This window comes from Lepidochelys kempii, chromosome 14, assembly GCF_965140285.1.
Source record: "Lepidochelys kempii isolate rLepKem1 chromosome 14, rLepKem1.hap1, whole genome shotgun sequence".
NCBI lineage: Eukaryota > Metazoa > Chordata > Testudines > Cheloniidae > Lepidochelys > Lepidochelys kempii.
The window spans coordinates 2,804,754-2,831,559 of NC_136393.1; the positions used below are offsets into that span (position 1 = coordinate 2,804,754).

The 26,806-nt window shown below is 59.1% G+C and overlaps 1 protein-coding gene across 2 annotated transcripts in view; it reads right to left on the reverse strand.

Moving 5' to 3' along the window:
* AATK (apoptosis associated tyrosine kinase) overlaps window positions 1-25,715 on the reverse strand; it is a 64,334-nt gene extending 38,619 nt beyond the window's left edge. The window contains exon 1 of one of the 2 annotated variants that reach the window (XM_073311961.2): window positions 25,548-25,715. In XM_073311961.2, the coding sequence (XP_073168062.1) occupies window positions 25,548-25,629 (82 nt within the window). In that variant the 5' untranslated portion in view covers window positions 25,630-25,715. Of the gene's footprint in view, window positions 1-23,647; window positions 24,907-25,547 lie in introns of those variants that run through there. The other variant, XM_073311964.2, reaches the window with a different exon arrangement.
* Window positions 25,716-26,806: the final 1,091 nt, after the last annotated feature.

Sequence of the window (26,806 nt, forward strand, 5' to 3'; positions counted from 1 at the left end):
AGACTAACTCTCACAAGGAGCCAGCCAAGGCCTTTCCAATTCGCACCACTGTGCCCTCGTCTGCAGAAACCCTGCGCCCCCCCGCCCGGGGCACCTTCCCAGCCAGGCCAGAGGGGCCAGTGCAGGCCAAAACAGAAGCTCTCCCGCATCCCTCCCTTCCCCTCACAGACACCAGCTGTGCAGCCCCCGGGGCGGCTCCCAAGCAGCCTGCTCCAACAGTTCAAAAGCTCAACAGCTCTTGTGGGCCCATCTCACGGCACTCGGGGTTATCGGACACGGCCTGCTCCGGACAGCCAGTACAGCCGGGGTGAGAGCTTCATTCCCGAAGGCCCCTCCAGCGGCCCCAGCACGCGGCAATTACCAAAGTGAAGCCAGCTCCTTGGCAGCAGGGAAAGACGCTCTGCACGGCACCAGCTAGCAGCTAAAGCAGGGAAAGGACAAGACAGCCGGGAACGAGGGCACCGTGGGAGTGGACGAGGGTGTCAGGGCAAGGGAGCCGTCAGAGCGGATGAGGGAGCCGGGGGTGAGGGCACCATGGGAGCGGACGAGGGCACCGGGGCGGGGGGGCGATGGCAACGTGGGAGCAGACGAGGGAGCCAAGGGCGGGGACACCGTGGGAGCGGATGAGGGAGCCGGGGGGACGATGGCACCGTGGGAGCAGACGAGGGAGCCAGGGGCAGGGACACCGTGGGAGCGGATGAGGGAGCCGGGGGGACAATGGCACCGTGAGAGTAGACGAGGGAGCCAAGGGCGGGGACACCGTGGGAGCGGATGAGGGAGCCGGGGGGACGATGGCACCGTGGGAGCAGATGAGGGAGCCAAGGGCGGGGACACCGTGGGAGCGGATGAAGGAGCCGGGGGGACGATGGCACCGTGGGAGCAGATGAGGGAGCGAAGGGCGGGGACACCGTGGGAGCAGACGAGGGAGCCAGGGGCGGGGACACCGTGGGAGCAGACGAGGGAGCTGGGGGGACGATGGCACCGTGGGAGCGGACGAGGGAGCGAAGGGCGGGGACACCGTGGGAGCGGATGAGGGAGCCGGGGGGACGATGGCACCGTGAGAGTAGACGAGGGAGCGAAGGGCGGGGACACCGTGGGAGCGGATGAGGGAGCCGGGGGGACGATGGCACCGTGGGAGCAGACGAGGGAGCCAGGGGCGGGGACACCGTGGGAGCAGATGAGGGAGCCGGGGGGACGATGGCACCGTGGGAGCAGACGAGGGAGCGAAGGGCGGGGACACCGTGGGAGCGGATGAGGGAGCCGGGGGGACGATGGCACCGTGGGAGCAGACGAGGGAGCCAGGGGCGGGGACACCGTGGGAGCAGATGAGGGAGCCGGGGGGACGATGGCACCGTGAGAGTAGACGAGGGAGCGAAGGGCGGGGACACCGTGGGAGCGGATGAGGGAGCCGGGGGGACGATGGCACCGTGGGAGCAGACGAGGGAGCCAGGGGCGGGGACACCATGGGAGCAGATGAGGGAGCCGGGGGGACGATGGCACCGTGGGAGCAGACGAGGGAGCCAGGGGCGGGGACACCGTGGGAGCGGATGAGGGAGCCGGGGGGACGATGGCACCGTGAGAGTAGACGAGGGAGCGAAGGGCGGGGACACCGTGAGAGTAGACGAGGGAGCGAAGGGCGGGGACACCGTGGGAGCGGATGAGGGAGCCGGGGGGACGATGGCACCGTGAGAGTAGACGAGGGAGCGAAGGGCGGGGACACCGTGAGAGTAGACGAGGGAGCCGGGGGGGCGGGGACACCGTGGGAGCGGATGAGGGAGCCGGGGGGACGATGGCACCGTGAGAGTAGACGAGGGAGCGAAGGGCGGGGACACCGTGAGAGTAGACGAGGGAGCCAGGGGCGGGGACACCGTGGGAGCGGATGAGGGAGCCGGGGGGACGATGGCACCGTGGGAGCGGATGAGGGAGCCGGGGGGACGATGGCACCGTGGGAGCAGAAGAGGGAGCCAGGGGCGGGGACACCGTGGGAGCGGATGAGGGAGCCGGGGAGACGATGGCACCGTGGGAGCGGACGAGGGAGCCGGGGGGACGATGGCACCGTGGGAGCGGATGAGGGAGCCAGGGGCGGGGACACCGTGGGAGCGGATGAGGGAGCCAGGGGCGGGGACACCGTGGGAGTGGATGAGGGAGCCGGGGGGACGATGGCACCGTGAGAGTAGACGAGGGAGCGAAGGGCGGGGACACCGTGGGAGCGGATGAGGGAGCCGGGGGGACGATGGCACCGTGGGAGCGGATGAGGGAGCCAGGGGCGGGGACACCGTGGGAGCGGATGAGGGAGCCAGGGGCGGGGACACCGTGGGAGTGGATGAGGGAGCCGGGGGAACGATGGCACCGTGGGAGCGGACGAGGGAGCCGGGGGGACGATGGCACCGTGGGAGCGGACGAGGGAGCCGGGGGGACGATGGCACCGTGGGAGCGGACGAGGGAGCCGGGGGGACGATGGCACCGTGGGAGCGGACGAGGGAGCGAAGGGCGGGGACACCGTGGGAGCGGATGAGGGAGCCGGGGGGACGATGGCACCGTGGGAGCGGACTAGCCGCACCAGCCAAAATCCGGGTCTGAGTGTGAAAACAGTCGAGAGCTGGGGGGAGGGAAGGGGCGCTGGCTCCCAGCAGGGGCCCGCGAACGGGCGGTTACAGTCAGCACCATGGACAGGGGCCGTGGGGTGCAAGAGAGGGAACAGCGGAGCCAGGCAGAGCTTGCAGCCGGGGACACAGGCTGCAAGGAAGCCACGCTGGAGTGACTTGTTTCCCGGTTGTCTTTGGAGCAGGTCGTTTGATTCAGGCGTTGGCGCAGTAGCACTGAGCGCTCACCTCGCGCTTTACCAGCTCCACAAGGCCTGTGCTAGGCAGGCAAATAACATCATCAACCCCAGGACACGGGGGGCGGGGAAGGGGAGAAACTGAGGCAAAAAGCAGGGAGGTGGCTGGCCAGGGTCAGTGCCAGGGCAGGATGATGGCTCCGAAGGTCCACGAGGCCCTGCTGCCCCTGCAGGACCCACCCCCCGGGAGGACGGGCGTAGAGACCTGGCAACAGAGCCGGCCCCTCTTGTATGGCTGGAGGCCGGGCACGGCCTGGCAGGCGGCAAGGAGTCACTGCGCAGGGACAGGAAGAGGACAACAGCCCACACCGGTAGCACACCCCCTTTGCGCGCCAGCACCCAGCTCTGTGGGGCCCAGGGGCGAGGGTGGGGTGGGGACAGAGCTAGTGGATCCAGGACTGAGTAACTCAGTCACCCACCCTTGTGCCATCCCTCTGGCTGGCGCTCCAAGACAGCAGCGTCAGAGACGGACATGGCGCAGGAGGCTACCTCGCCTGCCCAGCCATAGCAGGACCAGCCGGGCTGTGCAGTGGCCCAATGTGCAGGACTCCCCCGACCAGGGGGGTCCAGGGGAGGAGCAGGGTCTCTGCTCTCCTGCCAGAGGGGAAGGGCTTCACCAGGGTGCTACTCGCAAAGTCGTAAAATGTGGAACCGCAAATACTAAAAGGAGAAACCCCTCCTCAGCTTCACCACCTCCGGGGAGCTCAGCGCCGGGTCGCTGTGGTCTACACCAGCGGCACAGAGCTCAACGCCACCCCACGTGCCCCAGCCTCCATGCCCAGCTGTGACGAAGTGGGACTGTTCTTAACGTTTTCTCTGAATATTGTGGGGGTGCCTCAGTTTCTCCTAGGCAGTTCTTAAGTATCTAGGTGGTGGGGTAAGGGTGTATGATCATTGCAGAGCCCTGGAGGGCAGGTGTGTGCAGGGGTCTGGACACAGAGAATGGCTGACACCCTGTTTCCTGGCAACTGATGGCCTGGGCCCTTCCCCCCTGCAAGGTGAGAGCTAAAGGGTTGGAGAACAAAGGAATCAGGTGACCTCCTGGCCCAGGAAAGGGAAAAAGCCCAGAGGAGGAGGGGCTGGAGGGAGTTTCAGTTTAGGGCTGGCTGGGACATGGAGTGAAGTGCAGACAGGGTTGTCTGGCTCACTGCCCCCCAAAATGGACCCAGCTGAGGGGTCCTGTTCTCTGCACCTACAAGCTCTGTGTTAGACCATGTTCCTGTCGTCTAATAAACCTTCTGTTTTACTGGCTGGCTGAGAGTCACGTCTGACTACGGAGTTGCGGGGCAGGACCCTCTGGCTTCCCCAGGACCCCGCCTGGGCGGACTCGCTGGGCGAAGCGCACGGAGAGGCAGAGGATGCTGAATGCTCCGAGGTCAGACCCAGGAAGGTGGAAGCTGTGTGAGCTTTTTGCCTTGCAGACAGGCTGTTTCCAGAAAGGAGACTTCTCCAGAGTCCTGCCTGGCTTTGTAGGGAGCAGTTCCAGAGCATTGCCCGGGAACTCCATGACACCAGCGGGCTCCGAAAGGTGCCAACTCCCGCCAGCTGAATGCAGCACAAACCCCAGCCCTGCACGGGATAAAACACCCCTTGCACTGTGTAATGGCTTTGTGGTGTAAACAAGATCAAGCCGGCCTGGCCTCTCGCACGAGATCTGACGGAAAAGAACAGAGCTAAGCCAATTCAACCACTGCACAGCCAATGTACAGCCATGGGATTCCCTGTTCTCCCCCTGAACACCTTCCACAACAAACCCTCCAGCCGCAGCCCTGCCTCCCCCAAGCACGTGTCCCAGGGCCCAGCCAGCCAGGGCTGAGAGCTGCAGGGTGCCCTTGAGCTGAGCACCAGCGGGAAACCATGGGACGTCGCTCTCATGGTGGAGAGGAGCAAATGCAGCAAGACCTTTCAGGCTTCATGCCGTCACCGGGCTAGGGAGTTCGGTCTCTCTTCCCACTGGCTGGGCTCAGCTGCATTTTAAGTCTCGCTCGGTTTAGCCCCAACCCAAATCTGTTTGCAACATACACTTGAGCTGGAAAACAGCTGGGACGAAGGACATCCAGCCAACCGTTTGGATGGCAAAGTTGCTCGGAGGTTGGATACTTAGCAAGGCTGTCAGCAGAGCCAAAGGTGAACTGGTCTCTTCACCCGGGCCCCCCTTGGAGACCTCTTTGTAACATCCATGCAAGAAACCCCAGTGCCAGCAGCCCAGTGCTCAGGAGCAGCCCCACAGTATATCACTGCAGCCCTGCAATGAACAGGGGAGCACAGGGAGAGCCCCTCAGGACCAGACAAGCAGGTCCAGGCCCAGGACACATGAGGGACTCTACAATAACCATCCACCAAGTGTGGAAAGCCAGCAGGCTGCAGCTTCAAGCATCCAGGTGGTTACGGCGAATGAGGATCCGGGCCAGAGAGATATGCTTGGAGCTGCGCAAAGCACATGGAGCCCGAGCGTGCCATCTGACAGGCAGAGGCAGGGAAGGGGAGAGGCCCAGGGGAAGGAGTGACTATGTTTCTTCACTGGGTCCCAGGGGCCTAGCAGGAGGAGCAGGTCTTTAGGAAGGCTGTGAATGCAGGGAGGGTGGTGGCTCCGTCAGGAACGGGAGGGTTCCCTGCCTAAAGGGGTGGAGATGTGAGCGAGAGCAGGCGTCAGGGCTGGGGTTGCTGGCAGAGCAGAGGGGCGGTAAGCGGACTCCGGGATGTGGCGCGACCCCAGGATCCAGCCCCGCTCACTAGCAGCGGAACGGGAGCTCAGCGGCCGCTGCAGAGAGACATCGGGGGCTCACAGCTCCTTCCTTCCATGCCCCTGTGAGACACAAGGCTGAGAGACTCACTGCGGTGCTGAGTCCCGCTGAGTCCGCCCTCCTTCCCGGCTGAGCCAGACACCTGTAGCAGCTGAATAATGGATGAGCCAAGAGCAAGGGACGGGGAAGGGAATGAGGGGACCGTGCAATCCCCGAGGGCTGCGGTACGGGCAGGGCAGCTGCCACGAGGCAGATAACAGGGCCATGGGCACAGTGCAGCCCCACTCTGGACTGGGCGCTGCTCCGATACTGACAGCCAATCCACAGCCAGTCGCCAGGACCCGCGTCCTTAGCCTGCTTGCCAAACTCTGGCATCTCCAGCACCCGGCAGAGAGGGCTGGCTGCTGGAGGAGCCGAGCTGTCTTCACAACACAACTTAAAAGCCACGAGCTGACCACTGCCACCTGAAAAACACCCCTGGGCAAAGTTTCACATGCTGTTCTGGCAAGAACCGGAGACGTAACCCCAGGCCCTGGCCGAACTGCAATCCAGGTAATTCCATTCTGCCTCCTGGCGCTGCTCTTCTCAGTGCGCTGTGGTGACTGCTGTCAAACTACAGCCGCGTTTCACACCAGAGCAGGCTGCATTTCAGCAGTGGGCAAGGCAGTCACTGGCTAAAGATTCTGTACAAACACACCGTGCAATTTGCAAAGGCAGCTGTCGCAGATCCACAGGATCGGAGCTACAGCCCCAACATGGAACAGTCTCTTGGGGGACCCCCAACGGGTCTCACTCTTCCTTCAGGGCAGGCCCTGCAGCCTCCCCACCTTCAGAGACCGACCCTCTGGGGCACCAGCACTCCTGTTTCACACCGTGAGCTCTGTTCAGTGAGCCCAGCAGAGACAGAGCCCTGCTCGAGACTTGCCCACTCTGCAGGGAGGAATGCAGCTCACTGTGTACTCACAGTGACACTGAACCAGCCTTTTCCGAACAGCCAGGTGTATTCGTTGCCTGGCACATTGCCCAGGAAGTCCTGAGGTTAGCACAGAACTGATGGTTAAAGCCTAGACCAGGGGTCGGCAACCTTTCAGAAGCGGTGTGCCGAGTCTTCACTGATTCACTCTAATTTAAGGTTTCACGTGCCAGTAAGACATCTGAACGTTTTTGGAAGGTCTCTTTCTATAAGCCTATAATATATAACTAAACTATTGTTGTATGTAAAGTAAATAAGATTTTTAAAATGTTTAAGAAGCTTCATTTAAAATTAAATTAAATGCAGAGCCCCCCCCCCCCGGACCGGTGGCCAGGACCCAGGCGGTGTGCGTACCACTGAAAATCGGCCATAGGTTGCCTGCCCCGGCCTGGACCATCCTGGCCATTCCAGAGCAATCCACCAGCCAAGTTGCAGTGACCTCCATTTGCAGGCTCTGTCTCTCTGACTTCCTTCCTTAGTCAGTTCCCAGGTAACAGCCCCCAGCCTCCTCCAGCAGCCAGCTCTTGCCCTCCCATCTCCCAGTCCTTTGTTCTCAAGTTGGGGCCTGCTGAGGGCAGGGAAATCCCCCTCCCTCTGGGTGGTTGGTTGCTAGGTGTCAATATTCTGGGAACTGGGCCATCCCATTGTCTTCTTGGATTGGTTTTGTTTTAGCCTGCCCTGAGAACAAACTTAATCCTTATCCCCCAGGGGGAAGCCATACAAAGTATAGGGGAAACTGAGGCACACACAGGCATCATCAAAAGGTATTACAGAAACTTCCCACTTGGTCCAAGCACAGAGATGTGTTAGGAGCACAACTCCCACTGCGAATCAATGAGATCTGTGCCTCTGATGCACTTAGGAGCGTCTGAAAATCCCACCCTTACATTTTACAGTCAAGTCAGCAAAACTCTAGCACCAACCCCCTCCTGCTGAGAGTGCTTCCTCTGCAACACCCGTCATCCCCTCCCCATCAGTACTCCCTGCAGAGCAAGATAGGGCCCAGGGATCAGCTATGGCCCCCCAGCGTTTGATCCCATCCCATGCCCCAGGGCCCAAGCAGGCAGAAAACAGCCGTGCACACAGCACGGATCCAGAAGCAGGATGTGACCCACACGGCTCTGGTGTCAGCCCAGCCCCACCCAGCGCTCACACTCTTGGCCTGGGAGAGTCACTTGCCCCTGCTTCCCCCTGGGAACAGAGCTGGCCCGAGGACGGGCTGAGAGCTGGGAAGGGGCAGAGCGCCCAGTGAGCCATTTGCCTGGGACGAGGAGGGCGCTTTGCTGTGCCAACGCCGGGCGCTAGCTGGGCTCTGGGTGCCACTCCTCTGCCTATCCTTTCCCTCCGCTCTTCAGCGCCTGGAGGCTTCCGGGGGCCATGCCAGGGCACAGAGAGAGCAGACAGCCAGTGCCAGCATCACTTCCAGCCAACAGTCCAGCCCTCCCCCGGCAGCTCCCCCTGCATTGACACTTTAATCCCAAGGGAGATTAAGGGCCCAGAGCTGTGGGCAGATTCCAGGAAAGCAATTTTACACCTTGCAGGGCACGAGTGCCGCTGGCCCAGATGCAGCCAGCCAGCAAGGACTGAGGACACACGTGGGAAGGGATCCCTCGCCTTCTACGGGGCGGCTCATCAGAGTCCCAAGGGGCATTAGAGACAGTCCGGGGAGCCTCACAGCCCCCTGCCCTGGGCCCCACACAATGAGGGCACTGGTATTACCCCTAATTAACAGATGGGAAAATTGAGGCACAGGGTGATTCAGAAATACTGCCAAGTATAGAAGCTAAAGAGCCTGGCTCCCTGCCCCTGCTGCCATGACGACTCCCCTGCCTGGGGTGAGGATACCGGACGGGGTGTCTGGAGGGAAAACCAATGAGTGTTCCCTGACTGTTCCCAAGTTTGCTGTGGGGCCCAGATGCCATGGTGAGGGGCACTGGATACACCCCACCTCAAAGGTCACATCCCAAGTCGTGTTTCCCAGCCGCTCCTCTCCCCTGTCCCAGCCATGCTGGGGCTCAGCAGCAGATGGGGGGTGGGGTGATTGTTTTCTGTCCAGGGAGGCTCTGAGAGGACTCTGGTTTCAAGCCAGCAGATCCGCTGGGCTGGGGAGGGGGTTATTAGGAGTTAATTGTGCCCCGGGGGCGAAGTGACTCACGAAGCCACGTTCGCCACAGAGCGCTCCCCCTCCCCGCCAGAACCCATGCGCCGCTGAGGCTGCTGCCAAATGCATGTGCACTGGGAAGTGCAGAAACCGGGTCTTTTCCTTTGATGGGGCCGGCGAGGCTGGGGAATGGGACTGACAAGCCACTAGTCCAGCTGAGCCACAGGCCAACCCATCCCCCTCACAGCAGAGGGCCGCCACTCCACCAGGCCCCGGTCCCCTCCGCACCCACCTTGCTCCCCTTGGTTTGTGTGACCTGGGAGAGATTGGGGGGGGGGGGGCAGAATTGCTGATGGATTTAACTCCATCCCAAAGGCCCTGCCCACTCTGGCTCTACTGTCTCCGCTGGGATTCACACCTGTCCCCATCAGGCAGGCGTCCGCACACAGAACTCACCCTCATGCCCTGGCCAGATCCACCGTGGAGAACAAAACCCCTGCCTACCCAGAGGAAGGTGGTGACTCGCTTAGCCACCGTCTGGGCTGTACTGAAGCCATCAACGGTTCCCAGCAGGGAATTCACATGGGAATTAACCACGTTACAGAAAACCTTGGGCCATTTGCACACAGAGGGTATTCCTGCTTCGGGGGCTTATCCCCACAGGGGCTCAGCTCACTGCCCACGCCCCACGCGCTAGGGTGTGACAAGCGGCCACACCACCAGGAACTTGAGCAATTCCTGCAGCAGCAGGCCTGGTTCTGGGACAGTGACACGGACTTCGACCCATGCAGACAGGACAGGGCCTCAGCCTCCAGCATGTCCCCAAGCCCCTTGTGGGGCTGATCAGATGATATTCCTCCATTTCCATGGTGCAGACTAAATTGCTGGAGCCCTTAGGCACAAGCGGGTCTGAGCAGGACAGTGGCTCCGAAACTTTCTCTCTGGATATCCAACGTGTCCCAGCTGTCAGGGCCTCAGCCAAGGATTCCTGCATCCCAGCCACCACCTCTGCTCCCGCCCCAGAGAGAAGGTAAATGCCGGGCCTTCCCCGCACTCCAACCAACAGCATTCCTATTCCTGACATCAGGGCTTGGAATCCAGATCCCAGTCGGGGTTGGGCCCAGCTGCAAACTCTGGGTACACAGAGCCCTTGCAAGAGAGCTCTGGGTAGCCCCAAAGCTTGTCTCCTGCACCCACAGCTGTTGGCCCAATAAAAGATATTCCCTCCCCAACCTTGGCTCTCTAAGGCGGGATAGTGACTTTTAGCCTTGTGAGCCGCAGAAGGCTCCTTCCCCCACTCCCTGTGCTCTACTCACGCCCAGCTGCAGAGCTAAGCTGTCAACTCGGCCATCACTTTACCAGCCAATCTAAAGTGTCTAAGGACAGGAAAGGATCTGGGGATGAGGGCCAGGGCAGAGGGGGGCAGATTTGAAGGGTGACAGCCTTTAACAAACAATGGAATTGAGCTCACGTTCCACTGCTAAATGAAAAGTGACTGGCTTCTGCCAGCTGTCGCACGACATCATGCACTACCCAATGAACGGCATTTATGTGAGTCTCAATTAACAATCAAACAGGACAGTTAAATACTGCCTGAGGTGCCGTTCCAGCATGGATCCGCGGTAACTCCTCATGGCGGGAACTCTCTGAAACCACCTAGCGATCAGTTATCCTGGAGAGAGAACGTCACACCGAACAGACCATGAGAGGTGATGCCACACCAGGGGCCAGGGCCGTGGTGGGTCCATCCTTGCCTTCCACTCCCAAAGTGCAGCAGTAGGGGCTGCCTATGGGGTTACCTGCAAAACTACACCATGTAGGTCTAGGAAGTCTTCTGCTGCCGACAATGCTTTGGGGCTCTGCACGCACCGCTGGGACTGATCCCAGCAGGGGACGGTGCAGTGTGATCTTAACAAAGGGCAGGGTAATTATAGAATATCAGGGTTGGAAGGAACCTCAGGAGGTCATCTAGTCCAACCCCCTGCTTAAAGCAGGACCAATCCCCAATTTTTGCCCCAGATCCCTAAATGGCCCCCTCAGGGATTGAACTCACAACCCTGGGTTTAGCAGGCCAATGCTCAAACCACTGAGCTATCCCTCCCCGCAAGAAGACACCCCTGCACAAAGAGGGATGAAAGGACCTGCCAAAGCCCAGGACTGAACCGAGACCTTTAGATCGTCAGTCTAACGCTCTCCCAACTGAGCTACTCCAGACAGCCTGCTGAAGGAGGGCGAGGGGAGCCGGGCTGGCAGCAGCCTGACCAACCATGTCAGACAGAAATGGCTGGCGGGAGTGGCGGGGGCCACGCCTACACTAACACACAGCTCTCCACTGCTGGAATTCCCCCCTCCCGTAAGGCACAGCTGCCCGGGCACTGGATTGAATGCTCCAGGATCCTGCAGCCACGTGTGCGCGCTCCAAGCCATGGCTGGGTATCTCCCCAGGGCAAAGATCACCAGTCCCCAGCCCATCTGGGGCTTTTCACCCCCGTGATGCAGACAACCTGCGAGTGGACTGCCCATCACCCCCACATACTGGAACTGACATTCCCCCACAGACAGACAGGTGTTGATCTCACTCTAGTCAAGGCTAGGGACACAGGGGAGCTGTGTGGGACAGAAGGCAAAGGTCCTGATTATACCTCAAGAGCCTGCCCCAGGCAGAGGGCAGGGCCTCCCACCACCTGCCAAGCCAGCCACACATTCACCCCAATTGCAAACTGACCCAGCAGCTGCATCTTGACACTGACTCGCCAGGGGTGAGGGCAGAGCTGCACCCCCGGTACGTGGCTGAAACGTGCCCGGCGTCCCGCCTGCCACCCTGCCCGCTCTTCAGGGGTGAGCTAAGCCAGCATTAGATCAAGGCTCCTGCAGCTGGTGCCTGGCGGGAGCTCTGGCCCTGCCCATCCTTAATGTAATGGCAAATAACCATTAAACCAATTCCATCCCAGTCAAGTTCTCACACTGCGTCCAGCACTGCAGTATCCAAGGTCGCCCACTCCACGCTAAATCTCAGGTCTCCAAAGCCCTGCTACTGCCCCAACCCCCACCCGTCTTGTCTGAAATATTGGGGTGGGGGGCGGGATAAAGGTCCAGTAGATAAATAACCCAAGAAGCCAGTGCCCCACAGGAGCTCTGACCATGCCATGAGCTCTACAGATCCCGTCCCATTGGGGCTCCCATGCCGTCCAGATCACCATGAAGCGCTGACTGCAGAGGACCAGGGAGGCCAATCCAGTCCTAGCAGCCATCAACGCCCATCGCCTTCACTGCAGGTTAGAACACCAAAAGACCAGAAGGCCCTCGGGTCTGGCTGAGCCCCTGGCTGTCAGATGGGTGAATGCATCCAAACACTGTGAAGCCCGCAGCTGCAGGCGAGGGGGAAATCCCGGGGACAGGTGCTACCCGAATGTGGGGGTTGTGCACATTCCTAACCAATTTCCAGCCTTCACGTCACCATGGCCGAAGACTGAAAAGCTCCGGCAGCCTCCAGAGCCAGCAAAGGCCTCTCCCTTGTCAGCTGCAGAGGTAGCGATTTCATGAGGCCAGAAACCCGCAGGCGACAGTCCAGAGAGCTAACGGCCTTTTCAAGGCACCTTTAGCTCCCTCTGCACGGTGCATTGGAACGCTGAGAGCTGAGGCTGGTTTGCTCCAGACACCTGGATACTGCTGTGACAGGCCCGTCAGAAAGGCCAGAGAGCGATTCGCTGAAGCAGGATAGGTGGCAAGAGCATCAAACAGAAAGCATGCTTCCCGGGCTAGCAGGCCCCCACAGAGACACCCCTAGACTCCATAAGCCAATCTGCATCCTCGGGAACCCGGACGCAGCCCACACAGACTCCAGTGGGAGCTGCACACACACATCCCAGTGCAGTACCTGACGCCGCCCGCCCCTTGGGCAGGGCTGCCCATGGAGCCCCAGGGCTCGTCTGACAGCTGACCAACAATGGGCTCAGTCCAGGGGCCGAACCCTTCTACTGCACACCCGGGTGTTACACCTCCCTGCGCCAGACTAAGGGAGCTGCACATTCTGATGGCAGAGGCAAGGAGCAGACCTGCCAGGCAGCGCTTGTCAGGGGAGCTTTTATGTACCAGGCACGGAGAAGCAGCATGGAGAGGAGCAGACTATTTTTATCAGCCGTGATCAGTGCAGTTACAAAACCAGAAGCCTCCGCTCTGAAGCCGAGCGACAGAGACAAGCAGGGGCCCACGCAGAAGCAAATCAAGTAGCAAACAGAAGATCTCGGATACAGGCCTGGCCCCAGGTGAAGTCAATGGGAACTGACACCCCTCCCCTCTATATAGCCTACCATAAAGGGTGCTGGCAAGGGTGACGCAGCCCTTCCAAACGAAGGCTGCAAAGAGGTGCCACTCCTACCTCCTCACTAGGGACTGGGCACACGGGCCATAGCGGTAACGACTATCAATGGGACACCGTAATGCCCGGGCATTGGATAAGAATTAGACACATTCCCAGAGGGCAGGTCCATCAATGGCTATTAGCCAGGATGGGCAGGGACACAACCCCCTGCTCTGGGTGTCCCTAAACCTCTGACTGCCAGACACTGGGACTGGATGACTGGATGGACCACTCAATACCTGCCCTGTTCTGTTCACTCCCTCTGAAGCACCTGGCACTGGCCACTGTCAGAGACAGGATACTGGGTTTGATGGACCGTTGGTCCAGTGTGGCCATTCTTATGTAATGCCTGTGGCCTCTGCTTACCCATTCTCTGATATGGCACAGGCCAGAACGCTGCTCTCTGGAACGCGGCCAGCCCCGGGTCCTCGCGAAACACAATGCCCCATGGCTTGCCTGCGAGAATGGAGCAGCAGGGAGAGGGTGACCTGCACCCACCCCACCTTCCCAGCCCCACGTACCAGAGCGAATCTCCAAGCAAAGATGGAAGGGAAAAGCTTTCGATCTGTCAAGCCCCAAGTCCAGGGCTCCCCGTTCCCTTTGGTACAGCCCCCGAACACACCTCAGGGGCAGGGCTCCTTCCGAACGCAGACCAATGTCACCCATATTAGCAAGGGAAACGCCCAGCCCTGAACTCAGATCATGGCAGGTCAATAACAAAGGAAAAGGATTTTTAACTGTTCCGATTTAAATTTACCTATAAATGTGGAGCAACATTTTTAAGGGGCCTCAGCCCAGCCTCCAATTTCATGCAACATCCAATCAACAGGCACCAACCAGCAGAACTTGGTCACCTAATGACGTCATTTGCTGGCTGCAGTCAGGTTTGCACTGGGGAGAATTTCCATAGGCCGAACGCCCCCCAGTGCTCCCGCCACTGCAGCATGGTCTGACAGGACACCAGACTGGGAGCCAGGTCTCCTGGGTTCTAATCCCAGCTCCGTCACTGACCTTGCGAGAAATCAGGTCAGCTCCCTGTGCCTTGGTTTCCACAGCTGATAACTCATGGGTAATGATACCAACCCACTTTCAGAAAAGGCTGATGGATAACAGCTAAGCAATGCTACAAGAAGGGGCTCTAAAGCTGGTTCAAACCTCCTCATCTGAAAGACAGCATCTCCCGAAGCACTGTGCCCCCAGTGCTGTCCTGGGACACTGAGCCAGGATTCCCCAGAGGAGAGCGCTCTCCTGGCCATATCAGCACTGCGGGGTTTGCTCAGAAGTGTCTCATCCTAGCCCAACCCCTATCTGATAGGTGACTCTGATGGGCTGTGGCAAAGTTACCATTAAAGTCCAACTGTATGTGGCAGGCTCCTGCCACTCAGTCTTAGCTGGTGGTTGGCACGGTGGCTTTATCTCCCTGTCACACACACAGGGGTCCCTGCAGTGCCCGGCTTGGGCTCTTGAGCAATAAGCGAAGATGCAGCAAATCCCAGGCACTGCAGAGTACATTTGCTCTTGCCTTTAAGTCTTTCTTCTTTCTTGCGCTGCTCCGAGCTCGTCACGGCTCTGGTGTCCGAGGAGGCACACACATGAGCAACATGCTGCCCTGGCAAGGAATTAATTCCTGACCCTTCCCAAGAGTCACCACTGTTTAAAAAACCACCGACATGCCAGAAGCAACCTGGCAAGCCTTCCAAATGCTCCTTCCCCACAGGACAAAGGCCACTGCCTCAGAGCTGCGTGTGTGCTATCGTGGGCCTAAAGACAAGAGCCCAGTGGAGCAGAAACACACGAGTGCAAACACCACAATTGTGTGCCTAATAAGTTCTCATTCAGCTAACTGGCCAGCTAGACACACAACGGCTCTTTTGTGCGAGCAATCCAAGTAACAGCGGGTACAGGGCACGTGCACATTTCTGCAGGCGCAAATCTACATGTCTAGCCCCAAACAGGTGACTGTGAGTTTCACCACATCACCTGCTTACATCTAAAGATAAAAATAACTCCTGGCCTTAAGGGCTTTTATCTGTACTGCACCAGCACAGGGTCTCTCCATGTTCGTGCCCCAGAGGCCAGGCCCGTACGCACAGGGCCCTTGGGATGCTCGCTGGTTTCAAAGGGGAGTTGCAGGCACAGAATCAGGCTCTTCCTCGACCAATAAAACCTGTTTCAGAGGTTGGCACTTGGTTCACATTTGGGGACGAGGGGAAGGCAGGGGGAGGCAATCAACCAATCCATTAAAAAGTAAATAAGGGAAACAACCCAGCTTTGCGTTCTGATTCACAAAGTTTGCTACACAGAAAACGTCATGGAAATGGCGAGACTCTCGCGCTAACTGGATTTTACAAAGCCCATGCGCAGGCAGATCTCTCGCCCAGCATCTGCCTGCTCTGGGTTCTACACAGCCGGCTCAACAAAGCTAGAGCAAAGCACCAGCCGGAAAGTCTTGCGTAAGGGACGTTCTCCCTCCTCCCTTCATTAGTACCCACATGGATTGGGCCTGGTTCTGCTCAGCCGTTTGTGAGAAATGCTTCAGAAAAGTCCATTTGCCTGCCTTAGAATTTCTCTTCATTTCTGTAGTTAAAACCACCACCCGCTTCTCAAGGTGGAAACTGCCGCTCAGCTGTGACGAGGAGAGAAACTGGTTGTGGGAAGAAGGGAACAAGGCGAAACGCAGGACTCTGCTACAACCAGCCTCAACCCCCTTTCCCTGCCAGCGGGACTACGACTTGCAGGGACTTCTGTTCCCCTCCCCAGCACACACTAGCTGCAGGGTTTAAAGCCACCTGCACCGACCAGGGGGCACATGGAGCTCCGGTCTGAACCTTGAGCCGAATTGGATTCCCAGACATGAGGACTGAACAGTACGTGGCTAACACCCCAGCACCCCTAGCCTCACCGGCCAATCAGTTGTCACCCTCTAATGGATGGCTAGCAGCACCATGGCCAGCTTTCTGTCTGCGTAGGGGCCCATCACCATCCCAGGCCCTGATCAGCACCTGGCAGCGTGTGGCCCAGAGGGCTCAGTCCCCTCTCTGGGGAGCTGCAGGTGATCAGCCTGTCCTGGGGAAGACGCCAGCCTGAAGCAAACCCCAGGGGCCAAGCCCGGGGGGCGGATCAGTATCACGCATGGTTCAGGATCAGCGCCCCCTGCCCACGGGTCGGGGCGCTCTGGGCTGCGCGCCGGCAGTTCCGGGGCAGCAGTGACGGGGCCGGAAGCTTTGAAGCAGATTATGTCGTAAGAATCAAATGAAGTCAGTACAAGGAACAGCAAAGAGCCACTGCTCCCTGGGCTGAAGCACCAGCTGCCCCAGTGCCCCGAGTCCCCTCCTCCCTTCGCTTCCCAGGTGAGCGGATCGGCGTGCCACACACTGGGCTCCCTCCGGCGATGCCCACCACCCAGTACAGGCACCGGGGGGCTCGCCTCCCCGCGCACGTCGAGCGTTTAACCCCACGCAGTGTATAAATCCTGCACTGGGCTCGGAGATGGCTTTGATCCCTCCATTGATCACAGACGCTATTATCCGGTAACTGCCATTCCACAGCCCAGCAGCACCACCCCACCGCACTTCCCCGAGGCGAGCGCACTGATTAACACCCCAGGGGGGTTGTTTTCCGGCAGTCAGAAGTGCTGGGTAAGCACCAGGCTCCCCTCACCTCACTGTGCTTCTCCCCCGCCCCCCCAGCTCTCCGTAAAGCACCCTACCTCCGGAGCTCTGTGCTTGAGCTGTGAGCACACAGCAATGCATCCAGCAGGCAGATCCCTGCCGCAGTGAACTCCCACAGCATACACCCTGCAATCAGAGGCCCTGCCCGGCCATCCTTGCTCCAGAGCAGGATCCCTCCAGCCAGGGACCGCGTCTGACACTCAGACTTTCACCACCTGTTCTGCACCCTAATTATAAACTCACCAAGAACACATTCGCAGGGACATGGACGCAGCATGGGAGGAGAGGGTGCCGAGCACAGAGCCAGCTGGCTCTCTCTGCCCGCTGTAGAGACAGGCCAGGGAACAAGGGGGAGGATTACCCGGTCCGATAATTTCCTGACACACAATGCGAGTGGCCCGACACGACAGCCCAGTTGCATGCGCTGCCGCAAGGCAGACGGGGGGGGGTCTGCAAACCCCGTCCAGAACCCAACGGGCTGGGGACAGCAGACCCAGCGTAAAGAACAACAACCGCGCCCTTCCCTAAACCTGCACCCGAGGATCGCCCCACCCGTTACAAACACCACTGGAGTCAGCGTCTCCAACGGCCACCCATCCCGCCTCCCCTGCCCTGGCGCAGCCTGAACATAAACCTTCCCTGCAGCCCGCGGGGCCTTCTGGCACATCACGTTCCATGAACCGGGGGTGGGGGACAGGATTCCATGACTCAGAACTGGGCTCTCGGCATCCCGAGAGCTCGGAGCCCTTTGCAACCTCACATATTAATTGCCCTCATTTGCTTTGACGGGGATTTGTATTGTCATCCTAAATGCAATCGCCCATGCCGGGGCAGGGAGAGGGGGGAGCAGAGGGGATGGCCAAGCAGAGAGAGGATGGGGAACAAACCCACCCACAACGTGGAGCGTCACCGATCGCCGCTCTGATCCGGAAGCCCCATCGCCACAGGATAGCAGCCTGCTGCACTGCAGAGCTCCAAGAGTCACCGTTCCCGGGGCTGCCCCAGCACCCAGAGCCAGCCCAGCTGCCAGAGACTGCGCGCGGCTGCTGGCTGAAGGGAACGCTAGCATGCAAAACACCCAGCCTTTGCCACAGCCCTGCCAGATGCTGGGGAGGGGAGATGACGAGCCACCTCCCCTGTGATCTCCTGCTCTCTTGATGCAGGTAGGGGGGCACAATAAGCCATTTTACAGCCCCCTGGTGAATTCCAGCTCTCTTGATGTTGGGGGGGGGTGTACAATGAGCCATCTTACCGTCCCCATCCCCCCCGCAACTACAGCTCTCTTGGTGCAGGGGAGGGGGGTACAACGAGCCATCTTACAGCCTCCTGCCCCGATCTCCAGCTCTCTAGGCAGACCTGATCCAGTTGCGCTGGCTGAAGTTCACTTGTGAAGCCGAAATCTCTTTCCACTTCACAAACTCTCCCCGTGTGGCTCGTTCTGGGTTATCTGATGCCTCGTGCTGCGAGCAGGTCTGCCCAGCACAGCCAGCTATGTGGATGGATGAGGCCCAACAGGAGCCTATGGGAGATGATACTAACTAACCGCCCGGCAGGGCAACCAGAATGCAAACTGCACACCCCGTATCTCCCCTTGATATTTCATAGACTCCTCTGCCCTGCCCCAACACAGCCACTCACTGCCTTACTCCCGCTCTGGGGTTTGTAGAGTGCCGAGTGGTGAAAGGTGGCTTGTTTGCTGCTTGGCTTTTCACACTTTACAGGAGTGTCACATTTCTCTCTCTGACAGCTCCGTTAACCTCAGGGTCCCAAGCAACTGCCACCAGGGGTAACTCCATTCTGCCTGTCTGCAGTCCCAGTCACCCCTTTCGCTTCCTGGCCTGAAAGCTTCCACAGCATTGCAAGTAGAGCTGTTAAGCTGCTGCCATGTTCTGCTCCAGAGGGGGCTGCATTTCAGTGGTGGGTAAAGCATGCCGTGGGCCTAAGCCGGCGTATCAACGTAAGCATGCAAGCCACCTTGGGGTCCCATGGGATAAAATGTGCTCTGAACCACACTGTCACAACCCCCCTCTGCCGGTCATGGTTCTAGCAGGGCTTACGGTCACAGGCTTCCATCCACCTCTTGCACGTCACGCCAGGCCCCATGACCCATGCCCTGCGCACAGCTCCGGGCCCAGCACTGGTGCAGGAAATGCTGTGCACAGCCTGCAGAGGGCGCACTCTCGCGTGTCCTCTTAAAACCAGGGGGCATTTCTGCTGGATTCTTTCTCGAAGGCGGGGCTGGTCCAGTTTCCACCTTTCCCTGAGAAAGCAGCAGCTTTACAGACAGAGTCCAGGGCACAGTCCCTGCGCTCCCCACCCACCTGCACACACTCAGCCTGTGACAATGTAAAGGCAGAAAATAAACCTCTCTCCAATGGCATTAACAGAGTCACAGTCATCTAGTCTGACCTGCTGAGTAACCCAGGCCAGACACCCTCACCCAGGCCTTCCTGCTTCCAGCCCATCCCGTCTGCTTGGGCCACAGCACGCCTTCGGGAAGATATTCAGTTCTTGCCTTAAAAAGACGGCCAGTGCTGAAAACTCCCCCAGCTCCTTTGGTAAACTGGTCCAGGGGTCAGTCCCCTCACTGCTCGATGCTGTACCTCATGTCTAGTCCGAACCTGTCGCCTTCCCCTGGCAGCCCTTAGAATTCACCCCTAGCTACAGAAACACTGTCGCCAGGACTGGAGGCCACACAGGCCCTCCTGCAAAAAGTACGCTGAAGGCAAAGGGCGCAATCAAACCACAGCAGTTCCCGGAACCTGCCATGCATCATCCCAGAGCCATTTCAAGCCACCCCAGGTCCGATCGATGTTTTATTAGCATTGTAACATTTCACCTTCCCTCTCTCTCATTGAGAACACAGAGCAGCAGCCAAATACAGCTATTTATGGAGCTTCAAGGTAGGTCAGATGTCAGGCTTTAAGCGGCTTTGCTCAACCGAATCCCATAAGCAGCCACGGGGCCAGCACCGAGAGCCCCACTGCTTCTGGCAGACTGAACGTTGCTGGTTTCTTCCACACGTGGATGTTTGCACCGGCCTGGAGAAGGCAAGCGAGACAGATGCTGGGACGGACTATGTGCACGGGCCAGCAGGGCACTGAACTGCCTTTGGGTCTCTGCTGCAGACTCTTCAGCATCTAAAGCCCGGAGCATTTTGCATCTTTGTCAAAATTCTTGACCAGAGGCAGAGGCAGGTCACTGGGTCACGCCAGCCTTTCACCTCTGGAGCACTGCGCTCTGGGCGGAGGAGGCCAACGGGGTGACTGTCCTGAAGGCTTCAGTGTAAATGTCCACGTCAGAGCGCACCTGCTCCTAGCCTGAGTGGGGACAGTGGGAAGTGTCCAGCCAGAAGAGGAACAGACGGATGCTGCAGGTCAGGAAGGAAACAGTGAAGTGTGTGGGGAGCCCAGGCTTAGAATCGTGGGGCGCTGTGAGTCGGGACTGAGGGGCATTAGTAAAGCAGTGTCGGAGAAGCTTGCACATCCCCTGCCCACTTTATGTCTTACCCCAGGAACAACCCCTCACTTCCATGGCAAGCCCGTCATCCTGGCTGTCCCTGCGGGAGTGGCCAGAGTCCTACGGTGCTTGAGCCTGCAGGCTGCGAGCAAGCGCCAGGCTCACCCCAAGCCCAGAAGCGAAACACTTTGCAAACCCTGAGCAACCTCGCCACGGATGAAGCCCAGGTAGCGCCCGGGGCGGAGGAGCTGGCATACGGCAGGGGAGTCATGGCTTAGGCTCTGCGGGCTTGGAGCACATTAGCCATCAAGGGCAGTCCCGGTCCACAGCCCAGTTATTTGAAGTTCCAGCCCTAAGAGTTCACCCTGAGCACGCTCAGGCCCGCAGGTGCCATGGACACTGGCAGGAGCCTCCCTCTCCGGCTACCCTACCTTGCTTGGCCTGGGGGTGGGCACTCACTCTCGGCAGGACGTGGGCAGGGCACTGAGAGCTGGGTCAGATCCGCAGGCCCCACACCACGCTCAGACTCTCCAAGACGGACGGCTGCTCACAAGGGCAACCCCCTCCATCCGAGGCAGGCCCAGGAGCTGCCAGTGCCAAAGGGGCAACTCGGGCCCAGGCAGCTGCACCAGCAAATCACACAGGCTGTCGCTGGGGACTCACCCTGAACAAGCAGAACAGAGGTCCTGGTTGAGGGAGAGCATCACCCAGGCCCAGACCCTCCTGGGCCTGACCCAGCAGAACCGCTACCAGGCACGGGGCCCCTGGGGCAGGGCCTCGAGGCTGGGGGAGGGGATCCCTACTGTCCCCCGCTCCCCAGGGCTCAGCTGGGCTTCTCAGGCTTGGCACAAGGCCTGGATCCAAGAGAACAATCTCCAGAAGCCGGGAACTCCTGAATCCCAGCGCCAGCCCTGACATCAGTGGGAAGGGAGTTATGGGCTAGTCTGCGGTCTAGACCTAGGCCAGAGCCAAGCAGCACTGCCAGGCTGAGGAGCAACCCCCAGGTCTGGGAACCCAGGCCCGAGCGCCGCGGGGCACTCCAGGGAGAGTGGAACCAGCTCATCAAGCCCTTGAGAGGCAGCCCCAGGGGGTGGGGAGCTCCTGCCGAGAGGGCTGGGAGCCGACACCTGCTCCAGAGACATTTGCCCCCAGCCCTGCCCTGTCTAGCTCGCAAACAGAAGGCGGGGGATCATTCTGGGCATCCTGTTTTCCCCCCACCTCCCCAAAATGGGCTACACCCTCAGGACCCAGCCCATGGGAGTGACGGCCCCTTGTTCCTGCGCCGATCCCATGGCCAGGCTGGGAGCAGGGTGGGGAGGGGTTCTGACCCTGCTCAATACCCCTCTTTCCCCGTGAAGGACACTGCAGTCCCCATGGAGCTACCAAAATGAGAGAGCGGGATCAGGGCCCAAGGGTGGGTCACATGAGCGTGGGGGTGGGTGGGTTGGCAGTTATGGGGGTGGGAGGGGTGTGTGAAAGACATTGCAGTACATTGGGTGGAAAACAGGGAGGGGAATCATCACCCCGATAAGCTGCCCTCTTCCCTGGATCTGGGAGTTGGCTTGAGGCTCCTTTCGCCTCAAACAAAGAACACCCCCAGCTCCACCCCCTATATCTCACCCCACTGCTAAACCTCAGGCCTGGCACAGCCAGGGGCCAAGTGTCCCGCGGACATGCACAAGGAAGTTTTAGGCTGGGATTTAAAAAGCAGTCTATGGTCACCCAACTTCCATAGAAATCCAGTAAGATCCAGGCACTGAACACCCAGCGAGTCTTTGGTAAATCACAGCCTTCAGTCTGCTTGGAAAGAAGGATGGAGTCTTCAGCATGGCACGGAGTCTGCCACGAAGCCTTTGCACGTCCACTGGGCTTTGGGGGAGAATGATCGGGTCTGGCTAGTGGATTAGACAAGCAAGAATTAAGGAGGTTCTGGAGGCATTCGATAAAGTCTGCTGGGAATCCAAGAGGAATGTGGGCTGATACCCAAGTGCTGATCCTGCACTGGGATATCCCAAAGGGTGGAATAGATGCAGGCAATGGTGGGGGAGAGGGGAAGTTCGTGGATCAAGAGTCAACAGTACAGGAGAGCCCAATGAGGAGAAGTATTCTGATGTATATCAGCACTCAAGGGGTTAGCGACAGACAAGCTGCACAACTCACCTACAGCACAGAGCTGGGGAGCCAAGGAGAAGTTATTTGTTCCGGGAGGACTGGAGCAGTAATACAGCCATACAGGCTAAACTAAGGGGCCAGCACCCGCTGTGGACTGGCAGGTCCCTCACTGTCACGTTCGCACCCTGATGCCCCCCGTCACCCCGACATCACCCCAATGCCTCCCCCCATCTGTGACGCAGTGAACCAAATGTCAGCACTGCAAATGACCTGTATTTCATTCCGAGACATCCCACTGGGGCCGCCTAGTGACTGGCTCCCACCCCCAACCTCTTCGTTGTTTTTAAAGTTTGACAGTCACATGTCTCGACAGGCTTGTTCCCAAGTTTTCCTTCCTCCCCACGGTGTCTGTGGGCCATGTGAATGAGGGGCAGAGTCCCCTGAAGTGAAAGCGACACCATCAACTTGAAACCTAGTTGGGTTTGGGGGGTTTTTTTTAAAAGGACCCAAAAGTAGCTTCAGGCTGTACCCAGCCCCTCCCCCTGCCAATGTTTGTGAGTTTACAATGACCTTCTCTTACTTTAAAGCGTTTCATTCACTCTTGTCCAGCCCCAATGAAACACCCAAGAAACTGACAAGCTGGGGAAACTGCATACTGACCTGACCCGAAGTGGTATCAAAAGCACAATGCAGACAAACTGAGGGAACGGAGAACACTATTTTCCCCCTTTAATTTCTCGCATTGATGGTAACTGTAGGAGTCATTTGTAACAACAAACTAAAATGTTCAGAGGCCAGGCTGCGATCAGCCACTATGGTGAGAAGCGCAGTATAAATCCCTAAAATGGATACATTTTTAAATGACTGCATCCATTTAATCTCGTTTGATGGGATTAGGGTCTCAAATTGAGTGTTTGGTATCACCAACAATAAAACATTTTCCGTGCCAGTCATAAAGGGTTTGCTTCTGAGCACAAATCACACCCAACAAGACCATGAAGTCTCCAGCACAACAAACATGCTTTTGTTTTTTAAAATCACACTTGGAACTGGGTTATGCACAGTTTCTAACAACACTTTGTGCTAGATGCACAGAAATCTTATTTTCCACAGGAGGATGGGGAAACAGGATCCCATTTTTAACAGGCAGAATCTGGAGCAAGGCCATCAAATCTATTGCGTGCAGTGCCTAGCAATGGAAGCTGCTACTTTCATCTATGTAAATTTAGCCCTTTACCAATAAAATGGTTTTGCAGATGCAAATGGCTGATCTCTCTACACAAAGCCTGATGGGAAACCAACCTCATAAGCAGTTAGTTTGGTTGTGTACTTAAACCAAACGCACACACAGGCTTTTTAGCTCATTGTTTTGGTAAACATCATAATACCTGCAGGTATATAGAGCTTGGTGTGCTCAAAGCTCTGTGATTCATTACTGGATCACTCATGATTTTACAAGTAGCAAAATCGATCTCTGCCTTCTGCAGTGCTGGGCCTGTATGGGAAGGTTTTTGAGTAACCGCTGAATGTGGAATTCAACACATCTGACTGCATGTGCGCTTTCTGCCAGGCCACCCTCACCCTACTGTCGTCAACAACTGCCAGAGGAGTGAAACACAGAATGACAAGGGGTAGATTTGCACAAAGCAGCCCCAGGCACAAACAGGAACACAGCCACTTCTCTGCTGTCGGGTCTGCCGTGGGCTCCTGCGGATGGAACACAACCACGGCCATAAAACGGCTGCTTACATAACGTCCAGCTCCCTGAAATGCCTGCATGACCAACTGTCAGCATTGTACCCTAATTACCCCCTCATGCGCTATCAAATATAAGCCAGCTCATCAGCGTTTCAGTAACCATCCATCATCTTTTCACAGATTCTATAAAACGGGCTAATGCACCTGGGCCCCCAATGGGAACAGAATCCAGCATGAGCATTTAATGGGGAGCAGAGAGGCTTGATTGCTTGGGTCTCTCCTTCGTCACCACACCTTTTAAAATCACACAAATGCCTTCCGAGGCAGCGCAGACGCCAGGGTCCCAAAACACAGCTGAATAAAACGCAGGGCAGCCGTGAAAGCGGCCCAGGACATTGCGCCATGATCCCTTATCAGCGCCAAACACAGCGGTTCCTTTCTGTCTGACAGCTCCAGGGGAGAACATAAAAGTGACATTTCAAGGTATTAAAGGCAAATTCATGTTTCTTTCATAGCCAGCGGAGTCCATCTTTCACCCCTGCGCAGCTAAGAAGTCGAGACAGCACAAACCAACGGCAGCTGCAGCTAGGGCTGTTAATGCAAAACCCCCACAGGGCCTGCAGCCTGTTTTGACAATACAAGTAAATGCCCAGTAAGACAATGAATGCGAAACCATGGCTCTCGCACACCAGAACAAATTGGGCCTGTTGCAAGGAGATTCGATTTCGTCCCGTCAGCCGATATAAAGCAGTGACATTCCTCACAGCGAGAGGTGGCCGTGGGAGCCAAACCAGCCCTGGCTTTGCAGGAACGTTGTCCCTCTGTGAATCAGGGACCCAGGTTCAAATAACCCAAGAGATCCCAAGAGAAAGGCAGCAGGGAAAGCAGCTCCCGTGAAGCTTGCGCTGAGGTTTGGGCTCGATCGCCGACAGGATATCCATTCTTACCCCAGTCCCTACAGCTGAGCTCCAACCACCTCCCCCCTTTAGAGCCAGAGACCCAAGCCACATGGCGCTTGGCTTCATGCAATTTCCCCCTTTAGGCTCAAAGCAATAGGTGGGCAGAACACCCAAGCTGACCCCCTCCTCCCGGTCCCGCCAGGCAGCAGGAGTGGCCCCTGGAGAAACGTTCCTTCTCCCTGGCAGCCAACATGGCGAGACAGGTGTGGGATGTTGAGTGACCTCAGGGACCCATGTCCAGGGAACGCGCCCCCTCCCCAGAGGCTGCCCCGGCTGAGGAATCCGCCCGGCCCTTTGCAGACAGTTATCTCCCTTAGGTCCCTATAAAATCACTGCAAAACAATTGCACGGTTGCAGCAGCATGCATGCATGCATAAATAAATAACCCCCACCCCCACCCCTTAACCGCGGCCCCCCAGGGTCTGACAGCGCTGACGGGGGTCAGGAAGGGTTGATTCCGTGCAAAAAGAAAAATGGGGGGCGGGAGGGGGGGGCAAAGAACAACATGCTCCGGAGACAAGACCCGGGTGCAGGCGGCGGGGGGGGGGGAAGAGAGCCGCAGGCCTGGGGGGGCTCGGGGGGGGGCACCTCCGTGGACACAGCCGGCCCCCCGGGGCCCAGCAGCACTTACCGGGGTCGAAGGGCGAGCTGAAGGCGAAGCTGGGGTGGAGGAAAGAAGGCGACATGACAATAGCAAGGCGCTTTGCAGCCATCCCCAGGGCAAGGCGGCGGCGGCGGCCGGGGGGGGCGGCCGGGGGGGCGCAGGCAGCCGCGGAGCGGCGGGGGCCGGACCCTCTCCCCGCTGCGGCGGCCCGCAGAGCCCCGGGGGCGCCAGCGGCTCAGCGCCCCCCCCGGCCCGCGCCACCCCGGGGCGCTCAGCGGGGGCGCCGCGGCGGGGAGCCGGGGCGGGCGCGGGGCAGGGGCCGGGCGCGGCGCGGGGCGAGGAGCTGTTCCGGTGCTGACCCTGGGCGCGGCGGCGGCATCGCCATCTTGCTCCGGTCCCCGCGGCGGCGGCGGAGGGGAGCGGGGGGAGGGAGCGGAGCCGGGGCGGGGGGGGGGGGCTCGGCCGGGCTGCGACCCCTGAGCTCATCCTCTGCCCCCCCCCGGCTCGGGCTCCGCTGCGCCGCTGGGGGAGTGGGGGGGCGAGTGCAGAGCTGGGGGGGCGAGTGCAGGAGAGGGGGGCTAGCGCAGGGGTGAAGGGGGGGCTCGTGCAAGAGTGGAGATGGGGGGCTAGTGCAGAGCTGGGGGGCTAGTGCAGAGCTGGGGGGCTCGTGCAGGGGGGGCTAGCGCAGGGGTGAAGGGGGGATAGTGCAGAGCTTGGGGGGTGAGTGCAGCAGGGGGCTAGCGCAGGAGTAGAGATGGGGGGCTAGTGCAGGGGGGGCTAGTGCAGGAGAGGGAGGCTAGCGCAGGGGTGAAGGTGGGGGGCTCGTGCAGGAGTGGAGATGGGGGGCTAGTGCAGAGCTGGGGGGCTAGTGCAGGGACGGGGGCTCGTGCAGGGGGGGCTAGTGCAGGGGTGAAGGGGGGATAGTGCAGAGCTTGGGGGGTGAGTGCAGCAGGGGGCTAGCGCAGGAGTAGAGATGGGGGGCTCGTGCAGGAGAGGGGGCTAGCGCAGGAGTGGAGATGGGGGGCGAGTGCAGGGGGGGATAGTGCAGGGGTGAAGGTGGGGGGGATAGTGCAGCAGGGGGCTCGTGCAGGAGTGGAGATGGGGGGCTCGTGCAGGGGCGGGGGCGGGGGCTCGTGCAGGGGTGGGAGGCTAGCGCGGGGTGAAGGTGGGGGGCGAGTGCAGGAGTGGAGATGGGGGGCTCGTGCAGGGGCGGGAGGCTAGCGCAGGGGTGAAGGTGGGGGGCGAGTGCAGGAGCGGAGATGGGGGGCTAGTGCAGAGGTGGGGGC